This window comes from Mustela putorius, unplaced genomic scaffold (genome assembly GCF_011764305.1).
Source record: "Mustela putorius furo isolate JIRA1106 unplaced genomic scaffold, ASM1176430v1.1 tig00000460_pilon_pilon_pilon, whole genome shotgun sequence".
Classification (NCBI taxonomy): domain Eukaryota; kingdom Metazoa; phylum Chordata; class Mammalia; order Carnivora; family Mustelidae; genus Mustela; species Mustela putorius.
In genome coordinates this window covers 3,821,581-3,846,596 of record NW_025421389.1, presented here as the reverse complement: position 1 = coordinate 3,846,596, position 25,016 = coordinate 3,821,581, and the positions used below count along the sequence as shown (strand labels likewise).

Sequence of the window (25,016 nt, the reverse complement as noted above, 5' to 3'; positions counted from 1 at the left end):
CCCTAGCTGAAGGCTCAGCCATTGTGGAAAAGATTCAAGTCATCCTTCGGTTTCAGGTCATCCTTGCTGTTAAGTAACAGCAAATTCCTGATATCCTGACCCACAAAATGGTGAGCAGCACTAAATAGTTGTCTGTTTATAACACTAAGTTTTGGAGTGCCTCGTTGTACAACAGTGAATAACATAAAATAATTTTGTACCTATAAGTGGGTGCTGTTGTAACTCAAGTCTAAACATGTGGCATTGGCTTTGGGGTTATTTTCAGAGGCCATGAGGACAATATTAATGGCAGCTGGGAGGATCTCAAGGAGACTAGTGATAAAGACTTGAAAAGCAGTGAGGAAACTATTATAGGACACTGAAGAGAAGATGAAACATCATGCAGTGGTGGAAAAGTTAGGCAATACAGTCATCTGAGATGATGTGAACAACACACATTATTCAAAGTGAACACACTTTGAAATTGCTTAAGGAACTATTTTTAGGAAGAAAACTAAAAGTACCAACAGGTTACTTTTAGCTATATAAAGTAAGGTATGAATACAGAAAAATGAACCAAAAAGAGAGAATCACTCATTTTGAAGCAGAATACTAAGGAAATCTGAAGGAGCCAGAACTATAGATTCAAAAATAAAACACTTCTCATCTCCAGTCTCACCAAATGGTATGAGACTAGCAGAATAAGAAATGGCCTTGGCAGACATCAATACAGGGTGCTACAAGAAAAGCATGTCTTAAGGTAAAGACCAAGGTATGTGGGCATAAGACCTTTTGTTTATACTAGAATATTTTTCCACAGTAAACAGACCCCCAGTCCAAGACAGGGATGAACCCAAAGAAACTTGGTGGAGGCCGGGAAAACATTGAGAAGATGACAAATGGAGGCTGGAACAAACGTATTTGATTATGAACTGGCAGAAAAATTAGCAAAGCCATTGCCTGTGGTAATGTGGAAGATACAAAAAAGTTCCTAATGAAATTATGGATTGAATTAAGATGATTTATAAGGAAAATGAGTATTAAAAGTATTAACTGCCTGACTTCTTTTAGTTACCTGTGATAATATATAAGAGAAGTGACTTGAGCTAAAAAAAGATCATCCCCAGGGAGAAGTTAGAGGAAATATTTCAAACCCAGAACTTGATGGTTTGAAAAATAAGCTTAATTTTTATTTCATATTCTTGAGCTATAAATGGATGGAAAAAAGAAAAGACCTTTAAATCCACTGAGTAAATATCACCCTAAAAGCCTTTTTAACTATATTCTGATCTTGTGAGTATCAACCATAATTGGAATTCATTTAAAAAAAATACAGATGATGGCTGCATAGTATTCCATTGTGTATATATACCACATCTTCTTGATCCATTCATCTGTTGATGGACATCTAGGTTCTTTCCATAGTTTGGCTATTGTGGACATTGCTGCTATAAACATTCAGGTGCACGTGCCCCTTTGGATCACTACGTTTGTATCTTTAGGGTAAATACCCAATAGTGCAATTGCTGGGTCATAGGGCAGTTCTATTTTCAACAAAAGAAATGAAATCTTGCCATTTGCGACAACATGGATGGAACTAGAGCGTATCATGCTTAGCGAAATAAGTCAAGCAGAGAAAGACAACTATCATGTGATCTCCCTGATATGAGGAAGTGGTGATGCAACATGGGGGCTTAAGTGGGTAGGAGAAGAATCAATGAAACAAGATGGGATTGGGAGGGAGACAAACCATAAGTGACTCTTAATCTCACAAAACAAACTGAGGGTTGCTGGGGGGAGGGGGTTTGGGAGAAGGGGGTGGGATTATGGACATTGGGGAGGGTATGTGCTTTGGTGAGTGCTGTGAAGTGTGTAAACCTGGTGATTCACAGACCTGTACCCCTGGGGATAAAAATATATGTTTATAAAAAAAATACAGATGATATTCAATTCACTATATCCAGTGTCTAGCCCAGTGTCTGGCACATAGAAGCCTCTTCACATATATTGGAAAAATATGGCTTGTTATGAAATGATTGCTATGGAATATGTTGACAGTTTGAAAGAAAAAATGAGCAAGAAGAGTGGAGAAACTTTAAACCTAAACTTGTTGCAAAAATATAATATTCCAAATGGAGTAATTAATTTTATATAAGAATTTCTAAAGATGAATTTGCCAGTTAAATACATAGCTGTTTCAAGTTTTCCTTCAAAATTCAAATTTTTCAGGTATTCATATCCTATTTGTAATATTATTAAGTATTTTAATAAGTATAATCTTCAATAAGCAGCTGTATTATTTCAACTATTGGCTTCATGAACAACTACTATTCTTTTCCTAGCTTAATTTGATAGTTACTAATGTTTACGAACAAGATTCTGACTGAAAAATACTTCACTGTAAAAGAAAGCAATCTGTTTAAGTACTGTCCTTCACAGTCATGAAGATTCTTCTCATCACATCAAAAATACTTAGAATTTAGGGAATTTAAACACATCAATGTCAGAAAAGACTAACTGTTCAAACTATTGCTTAGACTGTGAGCTACAACAGCAATCTTTCAATGAAGATTCAAACAGAAGAATAGTTCTGTTAAAAGAAAAGGTCAAATTGAGTAAATGTATCAATCAAAAGCCAAGTATGAAAAGTTCAAGGTCGAGGACTCAGTCAAATTCAACTGACATTTTGAAAGCTAGCCAAGACATTTTATCACAGAAAACTCATTTTTAATAATAAGGATTTGTACTTACTTAACATATAAAAATCAGAGTTTACTCAAAATCTTAAAAATCATCATATTTTCCTACTTATCTCTCTTCTTTAGCTATATTATACCGCTTCTGATATTTCAAGGAATATTTACAAGACTCTTCAAAACTTCACACCTGTGAACTGATAGAAAAACCAATAATCATATATGCATATATATTTTGTTCTAAGATTTAATGTTACTAGGGCTTATATTTTTCATTATATGTGTCTTCGTGTGTGTGTATGTATGTGTGCGTTTATGCTAGTAAAAAAAATAAGACATGTTGATCCCTTTTCAAGAAAAAAGGACATTGTTCCATTTTCTAAGATTATTGTTGCTTTTAGAGGAAATCTTTATTTAGCTTTAGAGGAAATTTCAATTTTGTGTCAAAGTATTATACACATATAAATATATTCTTAGCCATAGCAAAAAATTCAGATTTGAGATTATTTTTCCGTTTTGGAACTCTTTAAGCATAAAGATTTGTCTGATTCTAAGAACATCAGTAGAGTTTGAGGTATCTTCCATTAATCGATTAGGTATGCAATATTTAAAAAGGAAAATGTGATTTTTGAAGCTATCAATGTTCCCTCCTGAAAAAATGGTTAATGTGCATTAACATTTTAAAAAATTATTTCACTGTTATTGGATACCATATCTGGAGACGTTTTTGGATTTTGGTCTTTGAAAATCACAGAACCTCAAAATTAGGTAGATCATTAGGAGTCATTGACTCTAAATTTTAACTTTGAAGATGAAGACTCAGAGAGGTGACATTACTCATCCAGTGTAATACAGCTAAGTAGGGACAAAGCTGGGCCCACATCAAAAACTCTTGAAACCCTCTTCCAACCTGATCTACCAATATTTTATTATATAATGATGTCGAGTAGCATAATTTGAAATCCTATCATTACTGTGAAAATTCTGAAGCATCTATTTAAAATAAAAATAGTTTATTATTTTACTCTGCAATTCATTCTTGGAAATCTATGCCATAGAAAGAAAATTATTAACATATATAGATACAGAGGGTTAGAAATGTTTCCTGTATCATTCTTCATATATGTCTCAAAACAGAAAACAAAGTTAATATTTATTAATAGGGAAATGGCTAAATAAATTGAGGTATACTCTACTGTGGACTATAATATACCTACCTATTGAAAAGAATGAATGAGATATATATCAAATAGCATGAAGAATTTTCAGCAATTTTGAATAAGAGTAATGGGACACAGAACAAAGATTTAAAATATGTTTTAATTTAAAAACTAATAAAAATATTCCTGAACATATATAATTTGTATAAGATCACAATAAGACAGAGGAAAATATAAGAAGTATATTAGGATATTAACAGGCTTAACTAGGTATGCCTTCTCAAGGCATCTGTTAACAGAGTCCTCATATTTTCTTTTGCTCAATGTCAGACTGGTCTAGCACTATGGTTGTATGTTAGCATCTATAGCTGTGTTATGTTCATCTTCATGTGATCCATAGCTCTCCATATATTCTTTAAAAAGTGTCTTTGCATATTTAATCTTAGGAAAACTGCTTCAATATTGTCTTGGTATTATCTGCTCTCCATGTTGCTCAATCCAGCATAATTGTGTAAACGCTGGCAGCTACATTCAAACCTCAAAAGCATACTACCTTGCTTTTAACATTAATAAATAGTAGTGGGGGGCGTCTGGGTGGCTTGGTTGATTAAGTGGCTCTCTTGGGCTCAGGTCATAGAGCTAGCAGAGAGTCTGCTTCTCCCTCTACCTCTGCATCTCCCCTGTGATGTGAACTCTCTCTCTCTCAAATAAATAAATAAAATCTTTAAAAAAATTAGAACTACTGGTGGGTAACATTGATGACATAGTATATGTAAAACATGCGATAATAGATGAGACTTCAATGGCTGGTTAAGAATTTCTAGACACATGGAAGATAACATTTTATAACTGTTGTTCAGATCTTCAGATTTGACTAGAGCTTATTTGAATTGAATTTGAATGAATCTTCTGGTATATTAAGCCATTCAGTTGAATTGACTTTTCAAGTCCCTTTGATTTCATGTATTAAGATTATAATAATTACTAAATAAGAAATTCTTGGAGGATTTCCTGAATAACTTTCATGGTATTTATGGTACTCTTTGGTGTTACCAGCTAAAAATTATCCTCATGAAAAGTTAGTTTTCTGCTATTATGTTCACAGATGGACCCTTCATCTTTGAGTAGAACTTCAACAAAACTTTCTAATGTGCATTATACTAATTATAAATTTTGTCAGGTTTTGCATTTCTTAATATACCTTAGTCATCTTTGTTTTTGTCTTCAAATATATTTTAGAAGTTCCCTATTGATATATTTCATATAAAACAATTATTGAACGTATAAATTGAAAATGATATGAAATTGAACTAGTTAATTTTTTCATCTTTACTGTTTTCCTTGGATTAGTCTACTGTTATTATTGTTTTATAGGATAAGCTCTTCATTTAATTCTAGATAGTGAGCAGTTTTATAAATATTCCCGTTCTCTTCAGTAGTTTAAGCTGTAGCAAAATCAGTGATAACAAAATATTATGATGCCAACCATTCATTAATGAGAAACAACTAGAAATGTTGGCCGAAACAGCCTATGAATTTATTTTGGGTTTGGAATATTCAGTATGTCCCTCTTTTTAGATATATTTATAATCTTTTAATCATTCATTAATAATAAATATGCTTTTGTTCTTATCAAAATATAACTAAAGCGCAAAAGTCACTACAACCAATTTTTGAAGAGATACTTAACATGGATTATTTTAGGATAGATAAAGTAGCATATATTGTAAATATCTTCAGAATATGCTATGTTTCTGAAATGCCAATTAATTCATTTTTAATTAAACAACTAATCTTTTTCTGTTAATTTCTTTTTTCTAACTGTTGCCTATTTTCTATTAACAGGTAAAGGGTTAAAATTTCCCAATATTTTAAAAAGTAGAATACAAGGCATATAAAACAGAAAAATGACTTTCTATAGCCACATCAAGCACTTTGACTGGCTTAGTTCAATAAAGATGAATCAATTCAGATAGTGACTACATACAGCAGTTGATATAGTTTGTGTTGGTGGTGACAGCATATGTTATTTTAGTGTTGTGCAAATGATTGTTCCCTAATGCTCATTTTCCCCCTACATAATATCACATATATAATTTAGCTTTTTGTTTTATCTTAAAAAATGATACCATAGTTGAAGTTAAGGATCACTTGGACCTGATAATTATTAGACTGTGGGGTAGACTGTTGCAGTAATGGCCCCAAAGTTTTTCATGACTTCTTGGATCCACACCCCTAGGCAACCCTCTCCCATACTCACTGCACCTCACAAAGTGAGTTGCATTTGTCAATAAGACATTAGCAAACCTGGAACCAACCGATGTTTGCAATGTGCATGTGCATTGGAGACTGCTATTTTGGACCCTATAACAACCATGTGGCATAACCTGGGCTAGCCTGCTATAGGGTGGGAGACCACTTAGAGCACACACATAACATCCTAGCTGTCTTTCCCTCAGACAACTCCTAGTGGACCCGATATCTGACTGCAGATGCATATAAAAGCCCACATGAGAAGAGGAGAAAAAACAACCAAGCCCCGCACAAATTACTGATCCATAGAATTGGGTCATAAATTGTGTGAAATTCTTTTTGCAGCAAAAGCTAACAAAACAAATATTGGAACTGTAATTGAGTGAGACTTTTGTGGATCTTGGGAAGGGGGTTGCAACTTGAAGAAATGTAAAAAATTGTGGCCAGAGGACAGATGATTAGTAGATTGCAAAAATACCGCAATACTTTGCAGTTCTTCCCAGCAAACATTTCCTTCCTTACTCTTTGGATCTGATAAGGCCTTATAATCGAATGTGACAGAGTGATGTTGAACAAGTCCTGAGCCTCAGCCTAAGGGATCATGATGCTTCTGCTCTCAGACCTTGGAACTGTGAGTCCTCTATGTGAACAACCCTGGGGTAGCCTGTTGGATGGTAAGAAACACATGGTCCATTTGCCTAGTGGCAAGCTAATCCATTAACGTTAGTGCCTCAAAGCTGACTAGCAAGTGACTACAGATGCATGAATGATTCTTGCTGAGACCATGAACTTAGCTCTAACTGCTATTCTATAAAATCACGAGCTAAATAAATGATGGTTTGAAGTTACTAAGTTTTTGAGTGAATTATTTTGCAGCAAAAACTAATAAAAATAATACTGTTACGCTGAAAATAAATAAAAACAAAACCTAATACAAACTATGTTTGTTTAATGTTCACCTCTGTATGCTTAGGATAACTAGTCCCGAATTACCTTCTCATAGTTACAGGAAACAAAAGGAAATATGTACAAAAAATATTCATTGATACTTAAACTGTGAAATATTCTCTAATGGCATTTATGTATCAATGTCTAAAATATAAAAATAAACATATCAAAGGATTATTCCAGTCAGAATTTTGGTACGAGACAGAATGTAGCAATCAGGTACCCCCCCACACTCCACCCCCAATCCAGGCAACCCCCATCCCCCCAATAAAAAAAAGTTAGCTAACAAAAAGTGATTTTTAATGTCTGTTGCTTGAATACTCTTAAATAGAAACATCTTATTGAAATGCTTGCATCTGTAACATTAACTAAACCTATTTTAAACAATAAAGACTTTGCAGTAGACTGTTTAGAATCATTACAGTGTGATGGAAGTTAGCAAAGTATGTCACAGGTCTCTTACTTCAAGAAAACCAGTCTTTCAGTTTTCCTTACTACTTACATGATGGATAATGGCAATTAGACAATGGATTTCAGAAATGCTTGTGTAAAATACCATCACTATATTTAATAAGTATTTTAAAACAAATTTATCAGTATGCTTTATTTGTGAGGCTATCAGAAGTTAAAAAAGATAAACAATAGTTTCAATTAGGCATATTAGTAAGAAATCCTTGAACTGTTTAGTACAATCTTATATCTTCACATGCTAATGGTTTCTAAATTATTTTAGCTAATTTTGCTTCAAGATAGTTCTTTTGGTTTTGCAGATGTGTAAGGTATATGACAAGATATTTAGAAATTATCAGTTAGATTATTACCTTACCTTACTAGTTGCTTAAATAAACTTTAGTATTATCCTTAATAATAAATTCAATTGAACATTAAGTCTTTCTGCCAATGATTTACTTGGTTAATTCAAATTTCCCTTTCATAGTTTACTTCTCTCAATAGTACAAAGTGTCAATACTATAACACTTACCACATTAAATAGTTATTTCAATATCTGTATTGATTAGCATTCTAAAAGAAAGATCACACTTTAATGAACCATGTATGTCCTGCCATAAGGTAGTGCTATACATATCGCATGTAACCATTAAGTTTTTGTCAAGTGAGAAACTGTACTAAAATTTTCCATGATATTGGTATTTTTTTTTTGTATATTCCTTTTGTTTGTTTGTTTTTGGTATGGTAGTTTAACAAATGAGCAGAGAAATGAGGAAGTCACTATATATGAGCATAAAATTATAGTTGTTTATATAATAACTAATTTAGCAAATGTTTAGCAAATAATCTACCAGACATGATACCAAGTGCTCAAAAATGGTTAAGAAGAGAGATATGATTCCTGTCCTCAAAAATATATAATTTAGTAAAGGAATAAATGTGGATGGAAGCAGAAATTCTTATTTTATTCTGTTTTCTTTAATTGTTTTATATTTTTATAATTGTTTCTAGAATAACAAGCAATCTCCTTTAAAAAATCACATACGGCTTCTCAGGAATTATCTCAATGACCCTGAATATTGAATCTTAACAATGCAGTAGTTAATTTCTTTTTTTATATACTCCATAGAAAGCTTTAAACAACATGTAAATTTATGTAAAACACATACACTTATGCTAAGAAACATATAATTTATCCCTGGACTTAATTTGGAAAAATCTGGCACCTTAAATTTTACTAGGAATATGTAACTTGCATTAATTGGAACCAAGAAAAATCATGACCATTTATTTAACTTTAAAAGGTGATATGAGCAGTTTTCTCTAAAGTGAAATTTCTATAGTAATTATTAGATGAGGTTTGCCTTAACTGTAAGATCACTATTCATTATTATGTTTTGGTATACAAAACCCCAGTATCTTTCTGATTTTCCTCATGCTCAGTCCCTACCTGGAATGTCTCCTCCCCTTTTGCTTCTTCTCCCTGCTTTTCTTTTTTTCTTTTTTCAAGATTTTATTTATTTATTTGACAGACAGAGATCACAAGTAGGCAGAGAGGCAGGCAGAGAGAGAGGAAGGGAAGCAGGCTCCCTGCCGAGCAGAGAGCCGGACACCGGGCTCTATCCCAGGACCCTAGGATCATGACCTGAGCTGAAGGCAGAGGCGTTAACCCACTGAGCCACCCAGGTGCCCCTCTCCCTGCTTTTCTGCAATACTTGTATTCTCCTGTTAAGACTAGTTTAGGCACCCCTTGCTCAGTGGGAAATGTGCTTCTTCCTCTCCCTCTGCCTCTCTCCCTTCTCTTGCTCTCTCTCAATCTCTGAAATAAATAAACAAAATCTTAAAAAAAAAAAAAAAAAGCTAGGCTCAGGTATTATTTAGTTGGAAAATCTCCTTTGCTTCTACAGGTCGGGTAATATTTAACAGACTGAATTCCCTCAACACACTTCTTCCATTGCTCTTGCCACACAGCAGCAGCTTATATGCCTTCTCCTCTATTAAGACTATTCTCCTCAAAGGCCCTGTTCTATCTCAGTTGTATTCATATACCTCCCATAGTGTGTTTGTTATTGATTACTATAGAACCCTCAGTTTCTGGACAGGTGCCTAGTGTGCAGGTGCTTAACAACTCTTTGTGGAACTGAGATAAATTCAGAATTCATCTACTGTACACTGATAAAATACTCTATAGAGCCATTAATTCTTTGTTAAAGATAAAGGTGTTGTGATCTCCAAATTTTCTAAGTTGATCTTTTCCATTTCTTTTATATAAGGGATATCAGATGAAGAAAGGAAGTGAATAATAATAGCTCAATAGCTATCTCCAAAATTTCCTCTTCCTCCTTTTACAAGATAGAAAACATTCTTGAGAGGCTACCTACTGAGTTATTAATTCTGGAGTCGTAAAGTTCACTTTCGTATTGTAATATGATAAAAATAGTGCATGAAAGAAACTAGAGGATTTTGAAAAGCTAAAAGCTAAACACATCATAATACTTACGCATGCTTAGAATTTAACACAAAACAGATGCAGAAAGAGAAATTGCCAAATAAAAGTAGAATTTCAAAGATGTCTTGAAAATAATGGCCTCTCAAAACCAACTCTTTGAAAATCACTTTGAGAAATAATATAGGAGTCAGTCTAAAACACAATACTTACATATCAATAGTGTTTCAAAATGTAAACTTAACCATGTTTGCTTATAAAAATCCTAAACCTTATGTGATATTAGAGAATAAGGACAGTCTTTTATTTACTAAGGCTTTCAGAAACTAAAAAGAATAATCTTCTTTTATATATTATTCTTACAGGCTGGAAATCCTAATATCAAGGTCTTTATTATATTATGCATTTCATCCCTCTGAAGGTTAAATTATATCCCCTGGATTCATAGATACATATAGGGTACTTCTCAAAAATAACAGAAAACTTATAAAACATCTCAGCATTGTCACATTATGATAACTAGAATCCATTGTGTGTTTCTCTTTTATTATCAACTCCTGTGGTTATTATAAAAAATTATTTTAGTACAATATCTAAAATATTTATATTTTCTTGTGAAGCAAAATGAATAAAACTATTGAAAATTGATGTTCCTTATACCTTTAATAGAAGTTAGAAACTTTCCTTGATTAACAATAATAAAAAAAATTTAGATTTAGAGACCATAGTTGACATCTGTTTCTAAGTGACCTACTCTCAATGGTGGGTTTTTAGTTTATCTACTCCTACCTTTGCTGATTCCCTTAGCAACTCTACAAATATTTATTTATTCTCTAAGATAATTTCCTCCGAAGAACAGTTGTGACCCTTGTACTCTACATTCTTTGCCTCATTTTCAGCAGTAAAAGCAATGATTCATAATGCATCTCATAACCATTTTGAGAGAATGTTCAAAAGACTAAAAGAAGTTGATAAAATTAGGTTCATACACTATAAAAGGATACAATTACAGCAGCCAGAAGAGTGAGCTTTAACTAATGGGAAAACAAACCCACAGAACATCTGAAGAGGCAAATACAGGAGGATATTTTAAGATGTTTTTCAATTCATTCTCAGCAACTTTTGTAAGATTTTATTTTTTTAACAATTTGGCGATTTGCTCTTACAGAAGAGAACAGACGGTTTTAATGTTTTAAAAGTGATAAAATAAGTAAGGTTAAAAATAGGCTGAGTTCCCAGCTAAAGAGGTAAAACTATAGAAAAGAAACAATCTCTTTATGTCTTCAATTTTCAAAATGACATAGTGAAGAATTACAGATATTATTCATCATATCTTTGTTTTGAAACATCAAACCATATCTGGAACAGTATTCATGGCAATGAAGTTTTAAGCTCAAAGAAGCTCAAATGATAATGGTAGCTGTGTCATAAATGTGCCTGTGTTGCCCCTTCATCTCTCTCCTTTTATGGGCTGAGTGCTTTATATATGTATTACTTGCCTGACTCACAATGTTGTTGTATGAGTTGAATGAAATAATACATATAAAAGAGGAAGGTTAAAAGTTCACTTCATGATGTAGAAGTCAATTTATATATTTTAGCCTAGGTCTTAATTGTATAATGAAACTACTTTAATTTTATTCTGAAATGATTAACTGAACATTTGAAGAGCCTGGTTGAAGAGTCTGATTTGTAGGTATGTCTTTAAAAATATACATAACGAGCATATTTTTGGCTAAGTGACAGGAGATGGCTCATGATGGTAGTTTACAAATATGAGGAAAAATTTTTCATATTATAAATGTAACCACATAATCATAGTATAAGCTTGATAGGAGTGAGTGATTTTAGATTAATATATGCAAATATTCCCAACAATGGGAATAATTGACCCCCAAATTTTAAATCAAATGAAGGATATTTACTATAATTTAACACTAAGTTTACTGAGAAAAAAGAAATTTAAAATATTATATTCCTTTTCTTCTTTTCTGAAAAACAACCACAAATAAAAACAAAACCAATTCCTACATCATACTACATCATAGGGTATCTGGAAAGTACCTTTTGAAAAGAAGTAAATGAAGTAATATTTGAAAATTTAGCATGTTGCCGTATATCTTATAGACAGTGGATGACAGCTATTATAATTATTTTTATTATTACTCATCTCTGTTTCCAGTGATTTCTCAGTTGGCGGCATTTGCCAATATGGATGTCTAAGGTCAGAGTTTCAGAGAAACAGTCTCTGAGATGCAGACTCCATTAACGAATGACTTTGGGATCAACATTTTTGGAAAAAATGAAGAAAGCGGAATTGAGCAGGGTGAGTGTTTAATTATAATGCATTCATAGCAAGGGTTTCAGCTTATCTTTTATAACCATCCCTAGACATTCATCATCCCAATACTTGGGCATGGACTGCAGAGTTGGGGCATAACTTGAATCAGATATCTCTTTTTGGCTAAGGGCAATTCCCAGAGAGGGGATCTGGTGAGAGGTAGCAACCACGAATAGTTTCAATGGCTTGGGAAAGGAGTACCTCACTTTTAAAAGAAGAATCTGGGCAATACACCATGGTATCTGCCAAAAAAGTCTATAGTATCCTCAATTAAAATGGACATAGTTAGTTTCCTTCCTAATGCAATTCATTCGAGCAGGCTCAGAAATCAATTTGAATATGAAAGAGAGCTAAATACAAAAAAACAAGAGGAAGACAGAGGTATTAAAAAAAAAAACTGTCAAGATTTGAATAGCATCCTCTTAAAAAATAAATAAAAGCAAACACCGTGTGCAAATTGGAGTATTGAGAAAAGAAGAGTATTAGGCTTTGATGTTAATTTAGGTGTTCATTTCAGTAACTTATCTTGAACATTTGATATGCCTAGAAAACTACAATCTGATGATTTAAAGAGACTTTTATTTACTTATTTTAAGCAGTTTAGTGTATATATATATACAAGATATTTTCTGCCTTATAAAAATAATCTTTATTAGATTGGGATGGGGAAGTAGTTCCAGAGTCAAAATCCACTGATTACTCATCCATGTACCATTGCAAGATAATTGATAGAAATTTAGAGCAATAATGATTCATGATACAATGGAAATTCTGAAATGAAACTCAAAATATTTGGAATATTTTGTGTGAAAATTTATATTAGAAGTTTGTTATATATATTTAAAAACTAGTAAGTCTAAGTAATTCATTATTGAAAGTGATTTAGAATTAGATGACAATTTATTTTAATAAACTGAATCAGTGACATAGTTGCAAAAACCTATTGGGGTCTACCAATGGTCACATTTCCAAAGAAACAGTCACTTTACTCCAGATTAAATTCATCCTTTGGTTGGATTAAAAACAACCAACCTAAAGAGAATGTAGTATTACAGAAATACCATCAAAATTAACATACGCATGGAATGGAAAAATAATTTTGGAGAAAAACAAAACTCCCAAAAGGAAAACAATTATGGAATCCTAGATAAGTAAGCACTTCTTTTTTTGTTTTTGTTCTGTTTTCTGTTTGTTTGTTTGTTTGTTTGTTTCAGGTAAGCACTTAATCTCTGGAAATAGTGAGCTAATAGCATATTTAAATTTGGAGTTTATAATCCAGGAAAGCGAATTCTATTAAGAAGTAAGGAGTGTTTTCTATTTCTCATTCCCCGCTTTCCCAATCTAATAACTTGAAACATCCCAACTGGCTCTGAAAGTATGGTCTTTTATCTCTAGAAAGTATGGTATTTTATCCCCTGAGAGATCACAGAGCACAGGTTATTGATTGGATTTTTTCCAGCATAGCCTAACTAAAATTGCCTTTCTCTAACAAGAAGTTTTATTTTTCTTTTCACACTCTCTCAGAAAAACAAACAAGTAAACTTGTAGTTCTTCACTAAAAAACATGGAAGAGAAACTAGTAACTTCTCATATCATCCATATGCTATGAAAATGTATCATAAAGGTAAAACCACTGTCAAAATGGACCTTTAATTGAACAAAAAGGCTCTGTATCTTCACTATAATACCACACCCAGAAAGTTTGTTTCTGTGGATTATATTCAAATGAACAAAGTGAGTCCTGTCATTTGGATGGCTTAAACTATCTTTTTATACATGATAATGGTGGAAGCATTACCAGATTCTGCTCCATTTGACCAACTATGAATCAGAGTAAATGGAGGTGGGTGGGTAATCAACATGGGGTTACTACTCAGCTGTTACCCTGGTGGTATTATGACCCACAGATTACTCAGATGACATCCACGAGAACTAGGGAAGGGTCTTCTAATAATCAACTAATCTGTTACAACAACGAGATTTAATTATACTAAAAATCTCTGAAGTAATGCAATAGTTGGCTAAGCTGAGAAAATGCTTTACATCAGAATGTTTTTTCATTCAGCAGAGATTGACTGAGTAGTTATTTGGTGGACATCTATAGTACAAAGTAATAAAAAATAAAAAGCATATTTGTTTCTGGTTTTAGGGATCCCACAGTTTATCTTGTTTCATGAATGTATAAAATGTTATAGAATAATAGATTTTAATGGCATATTTTGTTCATGTTCATAGGACTACATGAAACATGTACGCATACTAAAGAAGATGGGCATTTTTTTTTTTTTTTTTTTTTTTTTTTTGCTATGGGAACTACAACTACTTTGAAGGAGTAGTGAGTGGGTGGGGGATTTTCTTTCAATCTCGCATAGACAAACTGGGAGAATGAATGTGGCACATTTTCCTAGAATGGTCTGAAAATTTTAAGGTCTTTGAGAATAATCTCTCTCCTTCTTAGAGACTGAGATTTGATTAGTGACTATTCTGTCCTATTAAAATGACAAAGTGACTTCTTTTGTTAGGTTAGGTAAAAGATTAAGAAAGAGATTATAAAGCAAATATGTGCCAGTCAGAAGTTTGCAGCCGAGAACAGAAAGCTGGTGGGTTACCAGGACATTGGGATTCACAGCAACACTGAGATCCAGGAGGCAAGTAATCAGGTGATGAGGAAGGACAAGCCCTTTGTCAGGCAGGGAGAAGGTTAGGGCTCAGAGTCCAGGAGGACATACTGCTTGAAAGTACAAATATTACTACTGAGTAGAATGAGCCAAAGAAAATGTGTGCCTTTGATAGTTACTGATCTTCTGCTCTTTCACACATTCCCTGATTAGTTACAAAGACCTCCACGATTTAGACCTGCTAATATGATGATGAAGAAAGTACAACCAATGCTTGAGACGTCCTCAGAACTTTGTGCCTTAGCAAACCCTGGCAGTGTGTCTGATGATTTCATTCATTTTTACAATATTAATATTGACCCATCAGGAAAGAAAATGATACCAGCTGAGCATGTACAGAATTGGATTCTGAGACTTTTACAATGCTTAGGAAATAGATGTTAATTCCTAAGAAGGTAAACTAGGAACAGAAGTAACCATAATAGGAAGATTGACATAGGCTAGAACTACTTAGCTAATGTAAAATCCTTAAAACATTGAAGAATTTGTATTCTGGTCTCTTTTCATGTATCTAATATTCCATAAAAACCATGGATATGAATCAGGTATGTTCCTTTATGGTTTCTATTGTTGGTATACGGAGTATCATAGTTACTCTTATTTTCCAATGCTCTGACATTCAGATCTGGTTGGTAATGGAGTGGACTACTTCATAGAAGTGAGTTACTCATCACCAAAAATGTCCCATCAGACACTAATTTAAATGGAATATCAATCTAGGACAAGCCCTATTATCTCCAATATCCCTCACAGCCCTGAGATACAATATCTTTTCCTATCTTAGGCTGCCTTTTTCTTTCATCTTTTCCTATCCTGATGAACTCTATGTCAGGTGTCAGCTTCTCCTCAAATAATATTATTTTCATATAATTGTTATGAGGAATTGACAAACTAGTGTGTGCACTATATATATATATATATATATATATATATATATATATATATAGCTGAGTACTTGGCATATAGTAGGTGCTCAATTCATTTGCTCGCTTTCTTCCAAAATAATAAAAGTTCACATTAATCTGTTTCTTTTATGGCCTCCAAGAATATTCAGCTATAATAAAAAAATAGCAACTATTTTTATAGCCATGTTTTTCTTGCATTACCTAATATTCTATATTATCTTTATATTAAAGACTAGAGTCAAATCATCTTTTTTTTTTTAATTTCACACAGTTTTTTGACATTGAATGAACTCATAGGGTCAATGAATATGGATAAGGTAAGCTTTATAAAAAAGAACCAATAAATAATGCAGTTTAAAAAATCACACTGTATTTAATCTTGTCTCCCTTATTTAGTACTCATGTGGCTTGGAAAAGTCTTGTGTTTTAGTTTCCTCATTAAAAAAATGGGGTCAAATATCCCTACTATGCCTTCCTGGTTATATTGTTACAACCAGAGAATTGGGTAAATATGAAGGACCACTCAAATAATGCACTTTTATTTGGTTGCCCATTTAGTTACGACTTAGTATGTTCAGAGAATTCACAATGGGAAGCAGACCATCCTATTTACAGATATTTGGGTTTTTTCTCTTCCAAAAAACAGAGCAAATTACATGCTGCCATGATATTCAGTGCAACTCTTCTTTGGACATTATAAAAATTAAAGAAAGTTTACATTTTTAATGAACAATTAGGAATTTCAAGTCTATGGAAAACAATGGACCACTAAAGCTCTCCATTAAGACTTCATCTTTGGGGTTATCTGGCCTTGCTCAGGTGCTGTCCAGACATCCTGAGAGTATTAAGACGTTCTTGCAGAACTCTGACTAACATAAGCTATTATGTCAAAACACAATTGAAAATGCCTTATTTGATAATAAGGTGGTAATTTAAGAACAAAGCTTGTAATGGTCAATTCCTCATTGCTTAACCAGAATGAATATAAAAGCCACAAGCTGTTTGATTCCTGCTCCCCAGAGCTGTCTGAACTATCTTTCTAAAAAACACAAATCTGAATCACATGAGTCCCTGCTACATTCCAAATACAACTCCAGTTCCATGGCTTGAAAATCAGTGCCTTTTACAATAAGGTCTCTGCTGCTTTAAAAAAAAAAATATATATATATATATATATATATATATATATATATATATATATATATATATATACTGCCTTACAATGACTGTGTGCCCTCACTGTGCTGTCAGGGCAGGTGGTTCCTCACTGCTCCTGAAACATCCTCTAAACCCTTCTGCCAGACTGTCTTTGCTTTACCTACTCACTCTGCCTGAGATGCAGTTCATTCTAGCTCACAATCTAGCAAAATTCTACCTATCCAGGTCAGGTGCAAATTCTAGCTCCTGCTGGCCACATGCACAAGGTTCTCTGGGGACAACAGTTACAGCAGATCACTAGCTCTCATCCTGCAGTCTCTCTTTTTAAATGGTGCTCTCCTAGAGGAGAAGGTCCTTTACTTTGATCCTCCACAGTAGTTAGCTTGTGAAACTGAATTGAAATTAAAAACTTGAGAATAGCATCACTAATTTGCCAAATTTAGTTAATTCATATCATTGCCAAAAAAAGTGACTTGGGTGAATTGGATTAAATGTTTATATATGTATTAATGGATTGCTTGGACCCTTTTAACAGTGGCTTTAGTAATTTGGATTCACTTCAAATCAGTCAAATTCCTGGATTTGTAAAACATGGAGTAAGTAAAATGGGCAAGGAAAATAGAAAAATTTTCCATTATAGATGTTTTAATTTAAATTTCAAAGCAAGAGCTATTGATTTTGTTTAACTGGATATGATTATATGTTTATCTACTCACTCTCTTATAATGCAGTCTGAAAGCTGTTTTATTTAAAACAAAAGTGTACTGAAACATTGTATACAGATTTTATGATAGCTACACATAAACAGCTTAATCTAAAAAACAATGTGTAAAAAAGACACCAGCACAATTAGCTGAAAAGTAAAGAATTTCATTAAGCTATATATTATCAACTACGAGATGTCATTGGTACTTTTTCCCTCCCAGAGATTTGGTTGTTTCAGTTGACACTTTGCAGTGTTAATGTTAAAAAATATACTGCCTTTTCTTTTCTGAATTACCCCTCTTCAATCACCCACTGCTTGTTGAGGTCCCAGGGCAGTTAATCCAATCAAAGGCACACTCTTCTTTGCTTGTGTCCCTGAATTTGTTTGGTTTTCTTAGTCTGCTGTGCTAGCCTAGACCCCTCTGGTCTCTTTAATGGCTCTCCTTAGAAACTCAAAGTAGGCCATTAAACACCTTCCCTTCTGAGTGAGCTCTGTCCTGTCCCTCCTATTCCCAAAGTCTTCAATTGGTTTCTCAAACAAGATAGCCCACAAGTCCAGAGGCCTTCCCAAACCTCCCTTTTACATAACATTTTCATTTCTCCTTCTAAAACACATGATTTTAGGAATAGAATGGTTTTTTTTTTCTTTTTTCTTTCTGCGTCCTCAATGTCATAAAATGGAATTGTCTCCACTGTATGTCCTTGAAGCCAGACAAGGCCAAATCAGTATTTGAGGTAACTGAGAGAAAGGGGAAGAATTTCTTTTACACCTTGCAGGTTTGAAGCTTCAAAAAATTTTTAAGTACATACGTATTTCTCTTAATTATCCCAAGTACACTAAATATGATGAATGCTAAATTACCTTAAAGCTAAATACTTTTTCGCTTCTCAGTAGGATAATTTGCTTTTTCTTCTATTCTATAGTTCCTTGTCACTTCTAAAATCTAGAGCCTAATTTTAACATGGCTTGTAACCATATGGGTTTGCATGGAGTAAGGAGTCAATTTTGTACTATTTAAGGGCAAGAAGAGCATAAGTATAAAGAGGGAAACAGCAGGTATTATTAACTCCCAACCTTATGAAAAAGATAAACAGTAATTATTGCTACAAAGGAATGATATCAAACCACACTAATAATGTTTAAGAGGCAGAAACAAGAATTCATACAATTTTACCAGAATGATTAATTTCTTTGTTGGTATTTTAAAATAAGGGACATGTTTATATGAAATAAATATTCATTTTAGACATATTTTTACTTTATAATTTGATCACCCAAAATGAATGTTTACAGATAATTGTAAGAAGATGTATTTTGATGGTATATTTTTTGTTTTCAAATGTGATATTTTTATACCACATTTTTCTGCTTCTGTTTTGTTTGTTCACAATCTTGAAGAAATTGTTAACCCCACGTAAAGGAAAAAGAAAAGTCACAAATCAGAGGAAAATGAATTTAATTTAACATTCTCTAAATATTTTACATATAGCATAACCACTAATAATTAAAATTAATTTATTTAGTTAGATTAAATAATGCAGTTGGTAATTATTTCTTATATATAGTTTCTCCCATTATTTTCAAAGTAAATCAGGATGAAAAGATAAATGTAGAAGAAAATGTTTAATTTTAGTTAAACTGGTGAATCCAACAAAGATAGCTCATCCTTATTCTTCTACTAATACAAATTTATCAAATTCTAGAGTAAGAAGGGACCTTAGCAATTTTTGGGTGCAAGTCTTTCACTTTACTTCTCTATGAGTTTAATGCCCAGGAAAGCCAAGTCACCGGCTTTTTGTTACAAAGTCTATTAGGGATTGAGCTGATACTTGACCCAGAAAATTCCTGACTTTGGGTCTTGGACTTTTTTCAATGTATCATAGTGCCTGTAAAATAAAATCCAATCTAAACTTAATTTTATTTGGTCTTACTACAGCTGTGGTTTTTTAGTGCTTCCCAAAGTGTTTAGAGAAGAATGAGTGGATATTAATAAGTATAAAGAAGTATTTTAAATTGGACTTGCACGCATAAATTGCATTTAGATCTATCTCTTTAGCCAATGTAAAAGGGATATTTCAGCCAAAATATCTGTTACTCCAGTTGCATCATCCTTCTCTCTCTCCCTTTGTTACTATGTCACTCTTTTATCTTAAACAAGAATGTGGAGGAAGCAGGTCTTCTTCACTTCTTTATTGAGAACACTGTGGTGTTCTATACTAAAGGATTTGGTTCAAAAGATCCCCACTTCATTTAGTTGATTGCCACATAGATATTACAAAGAAAGGATTCGATAGGCAAGAAATGAATATACCTATGAAAGCTTATCTAAGGTTAGTGTGTATTTTTGACTATTGGTTGCATGTTTAAGCTCTGTCTAAGCTAATGTTTAATTCCTCTGAGGAATTAAAGAATTTCCAAAATCACTATTTCTTGAGGAGTAGGACAAGCAGGCTTATTTCATTTATTTATTGAATCATAATTACTGGTAAGACTGCTTAAATAACACTAGTATGTAGCAATATAACATCTAAGAAGTAAAGTGCAAATATTGATAATATTAATCAAGTAAATAAAAGTGGGAAAGAAGCCAGATTTGTATAATGAAGTATTTTCAGTTTTTATTGGAATTAAAAAAAATACTTTCAATTTGATGTAACATAAAATAACAAAGTAATTGTTTGAATCAAACTGATTTTTTCCTAAATAAGAAATTTGAGTGTAAATTTTAAAAATTATTAGTACTCAACAAATAAAAATGTATTAACTTACGGCCCTGATGCTTTCAAAATGTCCACCTTCTTTCTCGAAATCAATAGGCTGTCCTTTTAGTGTCCAGTAGAAAGTAACATCCAAACTAGCATCGTGAATTGCTTTGCAATTAAGGACAATGCTTTCTCCCACTGTTAACTCTGTTCTTTTAGGAGTAAGTTCTATTCTTGTAGGTTCTACAGAAATAAAAATATATTAATTAACATAATTGACACATAGTATTTCCTTGTATTTTATATTTTAAGTAATAGAGAAAAACTTAAACAAGAAATTTATGCAATGCCGTTGCTCTAGATACACATCTTTAACTAAGCTATTATTAATTAAATATTACTTTTTTGTATGCTAGGGCATTTTGCTATACTTGTGTATGGAACTGATGATTTAAAAGTTACTATTCCTTTTAAGAAGTAAACTTATGCAAAAAAGATAAGAAAATATATAACGATAAGCAACATTTGGTATTCCCAAAGAAGGAAATTACCTGAGATCATGACCTGAGCCGGGACCCTGAGATTATGACCTGAGCCGAAGACAGAGGCTTTAACCCACTGAGTCACCCAAGCTCCCAGAAGGGAAAATTTTTTTGAGAAAAAATGTGTGTGTTTAATTATTTAATGATTCAATTAAATTTTTTAAAAATAGATACCCTTTCATTGTGTTTAGAGCCAATAAAGGTTAATATTGCTATACATCTAAAGGTTATTTAAGCTAGTGATCAAGTAATTGAAATATGGTATTTTTAATAAAGTAGGGAGGGGATGGAAATAATTTTGACTTAGTCCTTTTTCCTAATTAGATTTCTAATTGTAGATATCTCAAGAAGACTGACCCAAATGATTAAAAATTAGGTTAATTTTCCTAGTCTAGATCTGCTTTTGGCAATAGCATAGTCTGATGAAGCATCATTCTTAACCACTCATAAGATCCTTTAATATGTGACATCCTTCCAAGCAGTCAGAGAGGAAAGTACAATAGCAGAAAAGAAATGTAAATGTTACCATTCTAGAGGTCAGATATTCTGTTTGGCTTTCTAAATTCTGGCTTCATCAGAGAAGACAGATAATCACAGCATACTGATTGTAGTTTAACTTTGTGAGAAATGGAATGTTCTGAGTAATTAAATATTCCATTCAACTTGTGATTAACAGAAACCTTTTTTGTTATTATTTTTAAAATGTCTGTGAATTCAACATTGCTTCATTATGACAAAGATTGTTCAGCGCATAAGGCACAGATTAGCAGATATAGTCAGATTCCCATTATGTATGCTATAAATGAAGGCATCATTTAAATTATCTTCCTTTCTTCATCTTTTCCTTCCTTCATCCTTTCATCTAATGTTTGCTTCTTTTCTAAAATATCAGCGTACTGGCTGTTTTAATGACATTTTTATTTCTAAAGAAAAAGAAAACTTAATATTTCTATATTTTTATACCCAGGTATGATTCACTATTTGATACATGCCTACAGGGAAAAAGTTGATTGAAGATATAGTTCAGTTGGAAAAATTTTTCTTTGCCAATTGAAAAATTGAAAAATTGGGATTTTCTGTCTGTACTAAAGAATGATATGTAGTCTCAAAAAAATGTTCTAGGCCAAAAAGAAAAAAAAAAGTTCTAGGCCAAAATCTAGTACATGTTTGAACTAGAAAACTTATAGAAAAATTTAAGTGGTAATATTTATAACACTAAAAAGTGACGGTGCTTAAAAATTCCATTGATGCAAACACCAAAGAACAGGTCAGGTAACCGTTTACCTGATACACATTCTGACACCACAATGTTTATGTCCTCCTTCCGCTACTCCTTTCTGCCCCAGACCCCAGTTGCAGTGATAACAAAGGGATATTACTGATTGATGTTAAAATTAATCTTGATAGAGGAAAAATATTTTTATATTGTTGAAATACTTTTGGATTTTGAGACATCCAGTAAAACTTCAGAAAGCTTTATCTCCTTCACATATTTTGTTTCTAATATTTCTAATATTTATATCCTCACATATTTTGTTCTAATGTTAAGTTTCTACCAACAAGGTGTTCTTTTCTTTATGGTCTTCTAAATAATGGAAAGGGACAATTTGGATGTGTTAGTTCCATCTTTGCAGTGTATCTTATCAATAGGAGCATGCAGACACATATGAGCAAACACATTTTACATGCATATTATATTTATTCACTTTCTGACAAAGCCATGAAACTATGCTTATAACACAGTTAGCTACATTTTCTTACCTTTTACAGATACTGATGCTATGATTTCAGCAGAACCAAAGATGTTTTCCCCTTGGCAAACGTACTTTCCCTCATCAGATTTAGAAGCATTTAACATCCGTAGACTTCCGTCTGGAAGAATAGCTATTCTGAAAATTATTAAAAAAGGTTTTTTCCTCTTTTACTTCAAATAAGCTAAGTGGTAAAATATTCTGATGATGTCTGAAACCACCTCCAAGGTAATGATAAATAAGATAAAGGGATCACTGTGAAAATATGCAGTAATAGTAGAAATGTTTTACCTTTCCAGAAATTATGCAATAAACCCACTTAATATCTTTTATACTTAAAAGGGTTAGGGTATTACAGGTTATTTTTCTTTTGACCCTTTTTGACAGTTAATTTTGAAACTGGTGGGAAAAGGTGACCCTGAATTTGGTTATTAAAACTTTTACTATAATATCACCCAGTGATATTTTAATATGAAGTTTGAGTATTTTACTTCAAACCCAGAGTGACCTCAAAAATCAAATATAAAAAGAAACAGCATAAAAACATAGAGGAAGACAAGTACAAAACATAAAATTAATTGTACACAGCTAAGAAATGATTTATGGTAGTTTCTTTACAGTGCCATGAGTACAGCAAGGGTATGAAAATGAGACCTGATACCTGATACCTGGGCTGCTCACATTGCACTTCTTAAACTTAAAAACATGATAGTTGAGTTTGTGTTTGGGCTTTTCTGAGACCTTTGTTAAAAGTGTACTCTGAGTCATATGAAGGTGAAAAATTAAGGCATTATTAAAAATTTTTAGAAGTTCAGCAAAAATGAGGTTGACATTTGGGATTATCATTTTATCCTGTGTATTCATCATCCCAGAAATATATGGATTTCAGAGTTGATTAGTACTTTTGTCTTTTTTCTCCCTTCTATACTCCTGAAATATAACTCATTTTTTTTAAAGATTTTATTTATTTATTTGACAGAAAGATCACAAGTAGGCAGAGAGGCAGGCAGAGAGAGAGAGGGAAGCAGGCTCCCTGCTGAGCAGAGAGGCTGTTGCAGGACTCAATCCCAGGACCCTGAGATCATGACCTGAGCCAAAGGCAGCTGCTTAACCCACTGAGCCACCCAGGTGCCCCTATAACTCGTTTTTTTCACCAGTGCATCAACCTCCTCAAGCAACCTGAAACTAAATAGCAGTGGCTTTTATGGTTTTATTTGATATGACACCAGAGTTTGGACTGACTTTTAGGAAAGAGAAAGTAATAGGTGTTTGGTAAGAGCCAGTGGCCCTACTGAACTTAAAATACTAAAATCGAATTTCCCTAGTTCTGTAAAGAATAGTTTATTCAATGGTAATATAATTATCTTATATTATTTAAGAAAAAAAATGGGTTAAATATGTTTAGTCAATATCCTTCATGTTTTTTTAAAATATGTATTCAATCTTGCCAGTCACCGAGAACTGAGTTATTTAAAGCATTGAGCCTTTCAACAATCGGATTAGATTCTAGGTTGCTGACTATTGCTTATGAATTTATACTTATATACTATTATAAATAAAGATACTAGTTTTTTTTTTTTTTTTTGACAGAAATCACAAGTAGGCGGAGAGACAGGCAGAGAGAGAGAGAGAGAAGCAGGCTCCCTGCCGAACAGAGAGCCCGATGCGGGGCTCGATTCCAGAATTCTGGGATCACGACCTGAGCCGAAGGCAGAGGCTTTAACCCGCTGAGCCACCCAGGCGCCTCAATAAAGATACTAGTATAAACACATAATACTCTTTTCAATATACATCAGAACTGTTTTACAACTTATAAGAAGGAAAACAAACTTAGAGGCAAGCCAAACTAAGAATAGAGAATTTGTTTTTGTAGTTTATGTCTAGGAGAGACACTGACTTCAGACATTTGGAAAACACAGTGCCTTTAAATGTTATAAAATCTATTGAAGATGGCCAATGCAAGATTCTGATGATTAGATAGCGCTCATTTTGTATAAAAAATGAAATATATTTATTCCATTTATCCAAAGGTACACATACTATAACAGTATATATTTGAAAGTAAAAATTATACTTTTCATAAACAAATGGTAATATCTTATAAGAATTATAAACTTTATTGAAATATAAATTATAATATTTTACTAATATTTGGCAAATACCTATATTTTATCAATTAGCATAAATTCTAATCTAGGAGGTGAGAAATTTGGCTTAGAATTTACTTCATTTAGAAAAATAAATGCAGGGCGCCTGGGTGGTTCAGTGGGTTAAGCCGCTGCCTTTGGTTCAGGTCATGAT

General features: G+C 32.8%; 1 protein-coding gene across 2 annotated transcripts in view; it reads right to left on the bottom strand.

Annotated features, from left to right (window-relative positions):
- Window positions 1-25,016, bottom strand: part of CNTN5 (contactin 5) — a 1,359,165-nt gene that overhangs the window by 132,473 nt on the left and 1,201,676 nt on the right. For both annotated transcript variants that reach the window (XM_045080322.1, XM_045080321.1), the window contains 2 exons: window positions 22,726-22,853; window positions 20,490-20,665 (listed from right to left, as the gene is read on the bottom strand). In XM_045080322.1, coding sequence (XP_044936257.1) covers window positions 20,490-20,665; window positions 22,726-22,853 — 304 coding nt within the window. The remainder of the gene's footprint in view (window positions 1-20,489; window positions 20,666-22,725; window positions 22,854-25,016) is intronic.